The sequence below is a fragment of the Notolabrus celidotus genome, chromosome 10 (assembly GCF_009762535.1).
Source record: "Notolabrus celidotus isolate fNotCel1 chromosome 10, fNotCel1.pri, whole genome shotgun sequence".
Taxonomy (NCBI): Eukaryota; Metazoa; Chordata; class Actinopteri; order Labriformes; family Labridae; genus Notolabrus; species Notolabrus celidotus.
In genome coordinates, this window is record NC_048281.1 from 26,435,339 (window position 1) to 26,449,003 (window position 13,665).

The 13,665-nt window shown below is 38.5% G+C and overlaps 1 protein-coding gene and 1 long non-coding RNA gene across 2 annotated transcripts; both read right to left on the bottom strand.

Moving 5' to 3' along the window:
* Positions 1-529: 529 nt before the first annotated feature.
* Positions 530-2,496, bottom strand: LOC117820128. The gene is made up of 3 exons (XR_004632702.1): positions 2,334-2,496; positions 1,525-1,614; positions 530-1,247 (listed from the first exon to the last, which is right to left on the bottom strand). It is a non-coding gene; the product is annotated as an uncharacterized LOC117820128 (long non-coding RNA).
* A 2,602-nt stretch (positions 2,497-5,098) lies between these two features.
* atp6ap2 (ATPase H+ transporting accessory protein 2) lies at positions 5,099-12,555 on the bottom strand. Its single transcript, XM_034694384.1, has 9 exons — positions 12,401-12,555; positions 9,602-9,732; positions 9,011-9,139; positions 8,797-8,892; positions 8,561-8,698; positions 8,147-8,200; positions 7,891-8,040; positions 7,677-7,796; positions 5,099-5,956 (listed from the first exon to the last, which is right to left on the bottom strand). Exons 1-9 carry the CDS (start codon positions 12,474-12,476, stop codon positions 5,762-5,764), a joined length of 1,089 nt encoding a protein of 362 aa, XP_034550275.1. The 5' UTR covers positions 12,477-12,555; the 3' UTR covers positions 5,099-5,761.
* Positions 12,556-13,665: the final 1,110 nt, after the last annotated feature.

The window sequence follows — 13,665 nt, forward strand, 5'->3', positions numbered from 1 at the left end:
TGCTGTTGCAACACAGACCCAAAGAAGCAGGTAGGTTTACAAGAGGTAATGCATTGATTATATACTGTACATATGGGGAGAGAGAGAGAGAGAGAGAGAGAGAGAGAGAGAGAGAGAGAGAGAGAGAGAGAGAGAGAGAGAGAGAGAGAGAGAGAGAGAGAGAGAGAGAGGGAGAGAGGCAGACAGACTGACAGACAGACAGACAGACAGAAGTTTTAGTTTAAACAAACATGGGGTCTGTTTGGGTTGAAAGTTCACATTCAGGGTCCTGGAAACTGTTGATATTAACTGACCTGTCTGAAAACTATTACCTGCCTTCCACATATATATGTAAATGACAATGTTCATTCTGAATACTAACAGCCCTATATTATATGCCACAACTCTTAAACCAAATTAATAGACCCTTTTGGAAAATAATGTTGTATCGGGTCAAGTACATGTGTTTCATTACCTTAATGATGCCTAGATTCCATTTAGGTGCTCCTTGCTTGTTAAAGTAAAAAAAAAAAAAGAGTCAACAATAAAATTATTTTTTCTGTTTTTATTTATTGATACTGCATCAAAGACATCAGGCCTGCTCAGCCCCTTGAGAGAGGTTTGTGAGTCAGCCTTCAAACACTGCAGTAAATAAATACAGGGCTTTTTTTTTTTACAGAGAACATTCTGACTAAGCAAATAAACGTCATACTATAAATGTCTGTTATCACATTTAGATGCATATACCAATTTGCATCCCACTAGAACACCAAAATTGGCAATACAGATTGTTAATGTTAATGTTATTGTATTTATCTATTTATTTAGCAGCTGTTCTATTTTATTAAGGTTAGTTTAAATGTTCCCTGTTTAAAAAAAAAAGCCTTATGAACATGTAAGAACAAGCAGGATGCTGGCCACCAAGGGGGATATGGACACCACACAGCAGCATTATGATGTTTCTTAAATGTCATCCAAAAGAGTTTTTTTATGTTGTAGATCAGTGGATGTACAATGTCTCGTATATGAGTGGAATCCTTCATAATTGCTGATCTGTAATGCAAAAATACAAAGATGACAAATTGTATTTTCCCACTGAGGTGACCACAGTCCCAGTGTCCTCTAGCGTCAGGATCCACATTTCTCCACAGCTGTCCCTGAGGACATCCCGGAGGCTGCTGCTGCTCCACCAACTCCTTCTTCAGATCCTGAGCTCATCACGATCACCGGGGGGTTCCCTTTCGCCTCATTTCCTGCATTCATTACAGCTAAATACAAATGAGAAACCCATGTCAGTCAGTGACATGCCGTACAAAGCCCCTCCATAGGCTTACATGATCACGCCTGCCCTCCCTCTAATACCTCTAATCTTGTGGGCATGCAGCCTGACATAATGGCAACATAAGTAAGACTGATGTTTCTAGAAACGTATTAATAATCAGACCACCCTGTTAAAAAGTGTATTAACAGGTTAGTTCTTTGAACGGCTGTGTTGATCCTTCAAATGTCTTTGTGGAGGTGTAGACGTAGAGGTTGTTGTCTTACCTTTAGCACTACATGGTGTTATGATAGGCTTTTCCAATTGCTCCCCCTCAGCAATGGAAGCCCGGATCTTCCGGACCACATAGATGCTAGCTGGGATGTGAAACAAGGAGGGTGAAATATATAAATATCAACATCATCTTTAAACTGTCTTAACACAATGCAATCTACCCATTAACATCTCATCAATCACATCTTTTCAAACTGTCATATTCACTCTGATTACACCTCTTCACTGCCCTTTAATAATAATACATTTAATTTATAATACATTTTATTCAATCTTATCCTGTCAATTTCGTTTGTATTTATTAATTACACTATATCATGCCTTGTTGATTTTATCTGCCTAATTTTTATATTGTTGTTTTTTTGGACTCTCTTGGCCCTGTTCGGTGAACTTGAGTGCTGAGAAAGGCGGCTTTAAATGAAATGCATTATTATTATTTTTATTATTATTATATTATTATTTACTTAGAATATGTTTAAGTGATGCTGAAATGCAAAATTTGGAGAAAATTCATCATATAAATCTAATTAAGTTAAAGAGAAGGTTATATATCCCAATAAATGTTATATTATTTAGTAGGCTATTACTAATTCATCAGCAAAAATAGATAGATAGATAGATAGATAGATAGATAGATAGATAGATAGATAGATAGATAGATAGATAGATAGATAGATAGATAGATAGATAGATATCACATTTACACAATCACTGCATCTCGCAGAGTGGGCGTGGTCCAGCTGTTAAGATCATAGACTGTATAAAATAGGTTAAGATACAAAAACACGAAAACAAATCCTACCTTTGATCAACAGTCAGACCATGTTGCTGTTCTCCGTCTCAATCTCAAGGATAAACGACCTCTTCCAAAGTAAGCACCACAGACTGTATAAAATAAGCACACGGTAAGCACACGCTGCTCTCTGCGTTTCTCAATATTCGTCTGTTATAAAAGCAAACAGGAAGTCACACTGGGAATGAAAAATAGGGGCGGGGCTGGTAGTCCCGTTCTTCGTTCTGATTGGCTCGGCTCATTGCGCAAAGCATAACGTAATGAGCCGGAAGATATGGATTAAATACATCCCATAAATTTAATTTCTATAGGGGACTGAGATTACCCAATGCTTGACGTACAAAGCACGTGTTACACAGAAGCGGTATCTTCTCTAACTTACTTATTAATTACCTTATGTCCTAATTTAATTAAGGAAAGCACCCAGAGCGCCCTTTTCATTCAATTCACAAAGTTCTCAGTTATTTTAATGAGGATGATATAAATAGAAAAAGATTATATGCAAATGTACTGTGTTTAATTTTTATCATTTTAACATTTAACATTGCATATACACTACCAGTCAAAAGTTTGGACACCCCTTCTCATTCAATGGCTTTCATTTATTTCAATTATTTTCGATATTGTAGATTAATACTGAAGACATCAAAACTATGAAATAATCTGGTTTTGCCATAATATGGATTACAACAGTAGTCAAATCCATTGTGTGCTAACCCTGCCTCTGAACAACGCAGCTGATGGTCTCAAACACATTAAAAAGGCAAGTTATTCTACAAATAAACTCTTGACAAGGCTCATGTTAATCAGAAACCATTCCAGGAGACCACTTCATGAAGCAGACTGAGAGAATACCAAGAGTGTGCAAAGCTGTCATGAACGAAAAAGGGGGCTACTTTACAATAAAATATAAAACATATTCTGGTTTGGTTTTTTTGTGAATTAAATAATTCCATATATGTTCTTTCATAGTTTTGATGTCTTTGGTATTAATCTACAGTGTTCAAATAATTAAAATAAATACAAACACTTGAATGAGAAGGTGTTTCCAAACTTTTGACAAGTAGTGTATGTATAAATATGAATGCAATGTGTTTGATGTACTTGTTTTGTTTTTTATGTTGATTTGGACAAAGCTGCTGTAAGTGCAATACTAGAAGAGCTCAAGTTAAAGTAGGCAACTACACTCAAGATTGCGCCCTTTCAACCTGACTGATTAGAATTGATCTCATCTTTAATAAATCCGCCCTGTTGCACAATTGTCTTTCAGTTCTAATTTTGGACTCTTAAGCCGGTGGGCAGCTTCGGTTTATGTGTTAATCTGGGACGTGGATGTTCTGGTTAAAATGCTTCTTATAGTTTTTACTCTGCTTATGCCAGAGTATAAAAATAAGCCACTTACTTACAAGTAAAGCTCTTAAAAGAGAAACCTGACATAGGTGAAGTGAAGAAGTGTTACAAACTGAAACAAAAGCACTTTTTCTTATTCTGCAAAAAACTGTATTGAGGCAAAATGTGGTTATAGTTGTAAGGTTTTAAAAAAAAAGAGGCCTCATCTTGTTATCACAATTTAATCATTTTGTTACCTTGGGAAAACAAGATCACATTCATTCAATCAACACAATCTCACAAGAGAACAAACAGTCCTGCAGGACTGCAATGACCACATTGATTGGAAACTTAACAACTCTGACAACTGAAGAAACTGGTGGTTGATCCATAAATCAGGCTGAGCATGAATCTGTGATCAGTATTGAATTATAACAGACAGACAGTTGTGCACTCTTAAAGCCACATAGGTTGGATACCATAATGGAGAGGGGGCACCACATGCAAACTTTGCGTAAATGTACCCAGTAACTGTGCAATATCTCTCTTCACTGAACTTTTTATGCATTGCTTTATTTCTTCAGTACCCCAAACTGTTTGTAATAATTGCTTTATTTATTATTTTTGAATCCTTAAATCCCTTTATCTATTTATATTCCCTTGTCTTTTACAGCTATATTGTATACAAGAGCAACTGTAACAACCACATCTCCCCTTGGATAAATAAAGTATTTCTGATCCTGATTCATTTCACCATCGGGTAAGTCAGTCCCCATCTATGACACTGAAGTTTGAAGTTATTCAGCGAGGACTAGATTAAGCTATCATCAAACTCAAAAAATCTGTATGGAGTTTCTCTTACAAGTAGTTTCCAGTTATCCCCATGTGTGGATACCTCCTGAGTATATGCTCTGTAATTCAGTTCAAACATTATTTATAAATAGTCTCTAAATATAACACAAGACTTTCATGAGCAGTCAGCAGTAAAGATTTTAAGGTGTAGATGTGTAGAGCTCCACTTCTTGTCCATGTCAGCTTCAAATAAGGAGCTAGGGAGATTAAAATAAATGGTTCAAACAAAGACTATATGCAAATTACAATTGGCTGTAATTAATTAAAAGCATATCAATTGACTGTCTCCATTTTCTTTAGAATTATTACCAATTTAGAAAGTCCCTTCCAGGAAGCCTTCAGAATTGACTCATCAGCAGCTTTCTTGGAAATTATGAGAGAAAGTGGCTCCAATGAATTAATTGCTCCCCCAGATTCCCCCGTGGGGGGACAATTATCACTTTCCATATCATTGACTTTCTAATAAGTTTACCTTCATTCTGAGACATCCAAATAGGATTTTTTCAATGCATGCTCTTAATGAAACAGTGCTCCTCTTGTTTTCAAGAAAGCATCTTATTAATGCTCCAGACCTATAAAGTCGGCACAACTCAGAGTGATCCACGTAATAATTTATTGTCAGACATGTTCCTTCAAATTACAGCGCTTCATTTGTCCAGAACCAATCACAACAAACACCTTATTCATCAAGTTATTCCGTAAACCAATATGCATTTAACATTTTGAACTGTGTAGGGTGAAACCTACCTGGAATAATCGCAGCGCAATTTTTTAACAATAGGACTACAGCAGTTTCTCATATAGTTGCATTTGTATATTCAATATATACACATAGATTTATTTAACTTAAAACAGTTTCACACAGCAAGACAAGCACTACAACTTCACACAGGCACCATACAAACCTCATCCTTTCATAACATTACAACAAGTTTTTACAATAAAATAAAAAAATTGCAATCAACAGGGGAAACAAATGAAACCTGGTTAGTGAGGAGGTTAAAGTCAAGAGGAATGATGAGAGGTTGAAAGGAGGAAGAGTTTGTTCACTGTGTACACCAGAGGATGATAATGAACCACTTCACCATACTTGAGATGATGTGTTTTTTTTCTTTGTGTAAACAAAGATTCAGAATTATTCCCTTCCTCCCATCAAGCGGTCACAGTAATTTCACTAAACACAACCTCACACAAAACACACACATTCACTAGAAGGATCTAGGACGACAGCTGGAGTGTTTGATGGAGAGGTGGACTCAGTCCATCCTGATCTTCTGATTGGTCATCCTGTAGATGATGCTGTCATATCCTGGGTCCATGTTCCACAGGTTGTAGGCGATGGCGATGACAGCAAGAGCCAGAGCAATCATCAGCCACAGCACAATGTTGAAGACCACGGCGTAGTGGAAGTTGTATTTGTAGGCCAGGTTGTACGGGCTGCCGGGGTTACTCTGCAGGAAGGAGATGATGAGAGTGAAACCAAGACCAAGACCAAGACCAAGGCTGTTTTCGAAACGGCCTGCTACATACTGCGTTTTAATTTAGTATGTAGTATGACTGTTCTGTTTGATCTGTTATGCAGTATGCTGAGCCAGACGCCACTGCATTTACAGTTTCGGAAAGCAGAAGTACACAACGGCCAAGCCCATAGCGAAACTGCTTCTTTAGCATCCACTTATGATTTAAAAAATTAAGAAGACGTTTATATTTAAATTAATAATTTGCACAGCACCTAAAACGGAGTTCTCCCCTTCAAAGAAGAAGAAAAAAGAAAAAGCGGGACGTCAGTGCTGTGCATTGTGGGAGACAGTACACAAAGGAAACTGGTCCAATGCATACTGAGAAATTTTCCCAAATCAGTACGACATCTGGGAAGTTTTGGCATACTGCAGATTTTGCGCTTGTTCACATATTACATTCGACATACTGAATTTTGTCCAAATCAGTAAGTACTGCTAGTATAGTAGGCGGTTTCAAAAACAGCCTAAGATTCAAGTCATCAAAATCAAAGCTTTAGCAGGTTTCATCCAATGCTAGTCATTTTCACTTATGTGTGCATGCATTAAGTTCCCTTGAGGATCATATGAAACAAGAAGTTTTGACATGGTGCCTCTGCACAACCCCTTTTGCCTAATCCAGGTTTAGAAGAGTTAATGAGACATCCTTTGCTTCTGTGCTGTAGCAAACTAAAAGTCATTGACAAGAACTGGTTTTATACTTCATTCAACAGGAACTGTAGGAAGCCCCTTTGTTGATACCAAGATTTTTAGTTCAGAGTCTGATACACGTTCCTCATTCTAAAACATACGTATTTTACCATATTGTAGTTTAATATTATTCCCCAGTACTCCCGCAGTTGCAGTTTTTGAGTTTTATCAGTAACTGTATTCCGTAGCGTGTGTATACCATGCATGTAATGGTTATGATTAGGGATGTGGGTGTGTAGTTGGCTTAACGATAAAACATTGTTAACCTTTCAAGCCAGCAAGGCAATCCTTTTGTTATTGTTTGCCTAAAATTTTCAAATGTTGTGGCTCAGCTGTAGTGCAGCCACCCGCTACTAGCCATGGTTGTAGCTCTGGTTTATGATACAGCATTATCTGCTATAATACTCTGTTACCTGGAAGTGAACAGGCCCGGGCGATAGGTGGCATCTCGTAGCATGACATCTCATAGCATGGCACCATTTTATTATCAGAAAGTGGAGGTAAAGTGTTATGTAGGCTGTGTCTGGTTAAACTGCTGTAAAACCACTAAACCTGAGAAACATGTAACCAGTACAGGCATGTGGGCGTTAAGCTTTAAGCAGGACCAAAGGCTGGAGGTGCTAGATCTGTTATCGTGGGCCACATTCAGTAAACCAATATGTTGTTGATTACCGGCAGTCTCCGTGTTTTCATATTTATCTGACTGAAATAAACTGTTCTCAGTTTTTAGTCTTTTTTCACTTTCAGATTTGTCAGTTACTCTAAATGTAAATTTCCATTTAACAGCCAGGAAACATCCCTATTCACTTTTTGAACAGTCCAAGGAAAGTGTTCATTCAGCATCATCTTTTGCACTAAACTAATTAAAGTATCTGATTTATACACAACAACTTACAGTTGATGCCTGAATAAGGCTGGATTTACTCTGTTGGCAAGTTTGACAGTTGCTCTGTCTCATACTTACAATCTGTTTGGATTCCAGGATCGAACGGGACTTCCTGGTCAAAGGAGCCTCAAAGGTCTTCACTGTGACGATCTCAACCACAGCACTGTTACTGTAGAGACCATACACATCCTCTGCAAACTACAATAAAAGAAACAAGTGTTACTGAATGCAGATATCACATTAAGAACTGGAGAGAGTCTGTTAATAAGAGCCACAACAACCTTCAACTTACCTTCTGCAGGACAGAGGAGAGAATGGCGGTGGCATCGCGGTACTGGGGAGAGTCTTTGCCGTAGACCCTGCTGAGCTCCTCCAGGCCGGACAACTCCAGAGAGTACAGGTCAGGGGAGTGATCCTTCGCCAAATGTTTGTGCCTTAGCAGCTATAAAATAAGAGGAAAACGAAGACTTGTAAGCAACAATGCAAGGCAATCCTTAATTACAGAGACTAGACAGGTTAAAGGAGATCAGGGATCCTTTGCAGCTTACCAGAGCTGTGATATCATGCAGGACTTGGACCTCAGACAAAAAGAGGAGATCAGCCTAGAGAGTAAAAACAGAAAAAAAGGTCATTTGTTTGCACCAATCCCAGGATTCTTAGGCATCATGTTGCTATACAATTTTAAGTAAATGGTGTGAGTATACTGCATGCAAGCTGCAGGAAAACATACATCTTAATACCACTGATGCATTCTGACTTTGAATGATGGTGCAAAAAAAATAACTATGCTAGAAATCAGCTTCCAAGTGACTTTGACTGTCACTCCTTTGTCTTTAAGAGTTTGTATAAAGGAATGAGAGACTGCTTGGCGTAAGATTAAGTCAGACTTTTGCTCTCCACACACAAGATAAAAACATCCAGTCTGCCCTCTTGTGGCTTCTGTCGAGTTCTTTGACACTAACCTCTACATTTCTGCTGAGGGAGTTAAGTGGCAGAGAAGCCAGCACAGATCCATCCTGGGACAGACGAGCACGGATCTGCTGCAGGGTGACCGGCAAGTCCTCGAACACAGCATTGGCCTTCCCCAACATATACAACCTCTGAGAGAGAGAGCAGAAATTGAAAACAATGAGCCTCCTTGAGAGTGATGACGCAAACAGTAAGCGTGCCCTGATCATTCCCAGTATATCCTCCTTACCTCCTCACTGGGGGCCAACTGCAGCACTACAGGTGTGTCCTCAGCGAAGAGGGAGTGCACAGTCTCTGCAACGTTATCCAGTGTGAAGGGGACGGGCTGCAAAGAAGAAGACGCCCCACATACTTGTTAAGCCAAATTACAGTACAGACTTTTGGAAACATTTGCAGCAAGGTATGGTATATGATGTACAGAGCATGATGTCAGTCTAACTCACGTTCTCCAGGGGGTACGAGGCCACACTCTGAGGCAGGTCCAGGCTGTCCACTCCTCTCACCACTACCAGGACGTTAGCACGGGGACGCTGGAACAGTGGGCCAGCCTTAAGACCTGGCCAGGACAGATCCTGCACAAAATACACACATTGTATTGTAAGACAAAGACTAGCTAATCATTATATTACACCTGCAGTTACTCTGATATATTTTTCTACTTGCTGCAGCAAAAACAAGCTCTGGATAAACTTACATATTGTGACTCCTCAGTCATTTTTAGCATTATTTAATTGCTTGGCTGCTAAATGCACCATTAGTTACGTCAGCTCATAGATAGCGGTTTCTGTCTGTGCTTTGGGGTGAAGGATGTAGTGTGCATGGGCTTTATTAGCTTTTAACCTTAAACAGATGCCTGCTGCCATCAAAACAAGAACGCTTGATAATGAGCTGAAAAACAGTACAAGTTCTGTAAAACTGAGAGGATCTTCAAAATCAAAAGACCCAAGTCCCACTGGCACACTGGTTTCATTAAAAAAAGCAGATTTTGTACATAATGATATTACAAATTTGGGACTTAATACAAAATAAAGTACCTCTTGAATAGAGAAGCCCATAGTTAAAGCCACTAGGTCAGGGATCTTCTCCCCTGAGACAGGCCAGTCTCCCTTCTCGAAGGACACAAACTCTGGAGCCTGCAGCACGGTGAGGCTGTCCCCATGAACACCTGAGAGAAAAAATAGAAGACTGTCAATCTAAGAAAAACACAAAGTAAAACAAAGCATTCCAATACAAGTACATCTTCCAGAAGAATAAACTTCACACACTCTTAACAGATGCAATAAAAGATTCATTGATGGGATGACATTCTGCAAAGGACCACAGGCTGGAATCGGACCAAGGCAGCCCACTTCGAGGACTATAGCCTCTCTGCATGGGTCCACTTTTTACAGATACTCCAAACCAGTGCCACAAGCTGTACATTATTGATATATTGTGTACTTTCAACAGAAATCTTGTTATTTCGGAAACACCCAGATAGGCTGACGGTCAAGAGCTGGATCCTCACTTTCCTAGATATAGATTACTTAGAGCTTTCCACTGCTCCGATGATCACGGTTAAAGAGTGTAATGTTCAAATGTGGGCTTCTTTTGCAGAAAAACTGGAAGAACAGATCCAGCCTCTTAGGATTGTGTTGTGGTCTGATGCAGCTGGTGGTTTCAGTTTGTTCTGGGGAGGGTTTTTATTTATTTCAATTTTGTTATTTTATTTCATTTAGTTATGTATTTATTTTACTTTATGTGTGTACATTTATACGTGAATATCCAAACTTCAATTTGTGTACGGCTGCTTAGCCATTGTACTTACATAATACTGCAAATGTGATAACAATGTACATTTTTTGTCATTTTTCTAAAAATAATAATAAAAAAAATAATTTGATTAAAAAAAAAGAAATCTTGTTATTTTTACATATCACTCTTCATTTGGCAAATCATACTACGTTAGCTGGAAGTTATGTACAATATTAACTAAGCACTAATTTATTATATATTTCTTTACAATACTTCCTGCAAACAATCCAACTGTTATTAAATGTAAGTATACCAAAACTGAATGAGTCAAGGATTACAGTTTCCATACCTTTTGAACTACTGTATTTTAGAGTGATTGTTCATTCAGCGGAAACTAATGAGTAACTGCAAGAGTAAGTGGACACGTGTTGCGAATGTGGAACTTCAACTTTATATATTTTATTTTAGAGAACTATGGCTGTGACAGGGTTTAAATAAAACCCAAGGCCTCCATATGATTTAGACAATTCAGCTTCACAAGTAACTCCCAACGAATCATCCCAGACAATCACAGAGTAATAACAGTTTAGTTATCTCCCTTCTCTCAGAAATCTTGGTGTAATTTTAGATTCTGAACTTAACTTTGAATACCAAATTCCAAATATAACAAGAGCATCATTTTACCATTTAAAAAAACATCTCCAAACTCTGATCATTCATATCCCAAACCAATGCCAAGAAATTAGTCCACTCATTCAAATCAACCCGGGTTAGATTATTGCAACGCACTGTACACAGGTCTATCCAAACACTCCATAGGACGGCTCCAACTCATCAGGAACACAGCAGCTAGAATCCTGACACATACAAGAAAATTTGATCATATCACCCCGGTTCCCAAAACACTTCACTGGCTCCCCGTTCAATACAGAATCCATTTCAAAATCCTATTATTAGTCCATAAAGAATGCAGTGGTTCAGCTCCCCAGTACATCTCTGAGTTGCTCACAGTGTATAACCCGACCAGGATCCTTAGGTCAGCAGGTTGAAGTCTTTTAAATGTACCCAGAGTCAAATCAAGGTCCGGTGAAGGGGCCTTTAGTTACTGTGGTCCATCTTTTTGGAACAAACTGCCTGCTGACCTCAGGTTGATGAATGATATAATTACTGCTGTGACTGGATGCATGTGCAGCAACAAGCTGTTTGTTTGATTGCTGTGTCTGATATATGTTGGGTGTACCTATTGTTTTTCTGTTATTTATTATATTTGGAAAAATTTTATTTTTTTTAATTCTCCATATAAAGCACATTGAAATTGATTGTAATAAAATGTGCTGTATAAATAAAATTGCTATTGCTATTATCTAACAGCTGTTGAGCAATGATGGAAACAAATGTATGCATCCTGAAATGAGAAGCTACGTTACTTCTGTCGGTGAAGTGTCATATTCACTTCTCACTGATGTGTTAAATGCATGTTTTTCCAACATTGCACAAGCTCTTTCTTCCGTCTGATGGGCTTAAGAGTTAGACTTGAGAGTAAAGATAACACAGACATTAAAGAGCCTTGAATGGAGGTATTATCTCGTGACAGAGAGCTGATGATGAATGCTAAAGAGGAAGTGCCAGTTTACAGGCGGTCACATGACTGACAGCCTGGTGTTAACAAGCTAAAACGAAACACATTAGCCAACATCTACCCCGAATTATAAGACAAAATTCACAAACTGTTAGCCTCGACTTCAAGAAAAATGTATATAGAAAATAATCAAGGCTTCTTAGCGTTTTCGGTTTGCTGGTGTTAGCATTATGCTAGCAATATGGGCACCACTTGTCCAATCCGTTCTTAGGTCAACAAGGTAGCATAATTATTCAAATAATACAAATCAAGTACGATTTCATTTTAACTAATTATCTGTCTTGTCTGTGCAACATTTGGACGTTACACCTAGCATACAATTTGAACAGCAATGTTGAGCTACACGGCGATGCTAACGATATTAGCGTACTATCATTTGCAAACACTATTAAGCTTGATGTAGATGGAGGAATGACCATAGAAGTGGATCATGGATATCCGTCAATGCATATATGCTCACCGTTTGTGGCCAGAAAGCAGAGAAGAAACGCGGCGGTGAATACAACCTCCATCCTTCTCCAGTCTGTCAGCGACATCTTTCTCCTTGGTAGTGATCAGCTGACCTGACGTCACCATACTGCAAAGGTTTCTTCTTCGTTGGTGTTCATTGGCGGTTGGCAAACAGCTCAGAGATGTGTTACCGCCACCAGCTGGACTAGTGTGTAGAAGAAGAAACAAAATCAAGCGGTAGACGTCGCTAATACAAAGACTTCAGTCCTTGACGGCTTGGCCTGGACTGTCTGTGTTACCAGAGCCGGTCCTAACCGACTTGGTGCCCTAGGCAAGATTTCAACTAGTGCACCTTGTATTGTAACCAGTGGTGGACAAAGTACACAGCTTCATCACTGAAGTCAAAGTATAGATACTGCAGGTCAAATATTACTCCAATACAAGTGAAAGTTGCTCTGTCAAATTATTACTTGAGTTAAAGCCCTGAAGTACTTGCTTTAAAAAATACTCAAGTAGTCAGAGTACTTCTTAAAAAATCTCTAAACATTGTATTTTTACAATACATAAGTGCAGTCAAGAATACATAGAAGTACATTCGATTCCATGTTTATCTAAAAACCATTATTTGAAATGTCTAAAAACTACATCATGGAATAAAAACAGCAACTAAGTTACTCCAAGCACATAGTTTGAAATGTTCATCTGGGTGAAACAAATGTCACGTAGCTCGACACGCTTTCTCAGGTTGGACAGTGAATGTTTGTACGTTTGGGCAGAGTGGGAAACAGGGAGAACATTTCACACGATACGTATCATTCTTCATTTCAAAAACCTCTGACATAGGCTGAAGATATGGCCATGGGTGTTCACATTTTACTGTCTTAGGGATCAGATTTCAGAAAAGAGAAGGAAATTCATGAGCTGACTTCAAAGCAAAAATAGTAAGTAACTAGAGCATTGATAGAAATGTAGTGGAGTGAAAAAGTACAATAATTGTCTTCTGAATGTAGTGGAGTAAAAGTAATAAGTTCCCCAAAAAATAATACTCAAGTAATGTACAGATACTCAAAAAATGTACTTAAGTACAGTACTCAAGTAAATTTACTCTGCTACTGTCCACCACTGGTTACAGTATCACCACAAAGAATGATGGACAATATCAAAAACACAGGGGGAGCTGTCAGAAAGTGCCTCCTCTCTCCTTCTCTAACTAGTCTTATTCAACATCGGAGGCCATGGAATTGAATGAACTGAAAGAGAACTTGGAGTTGTGAG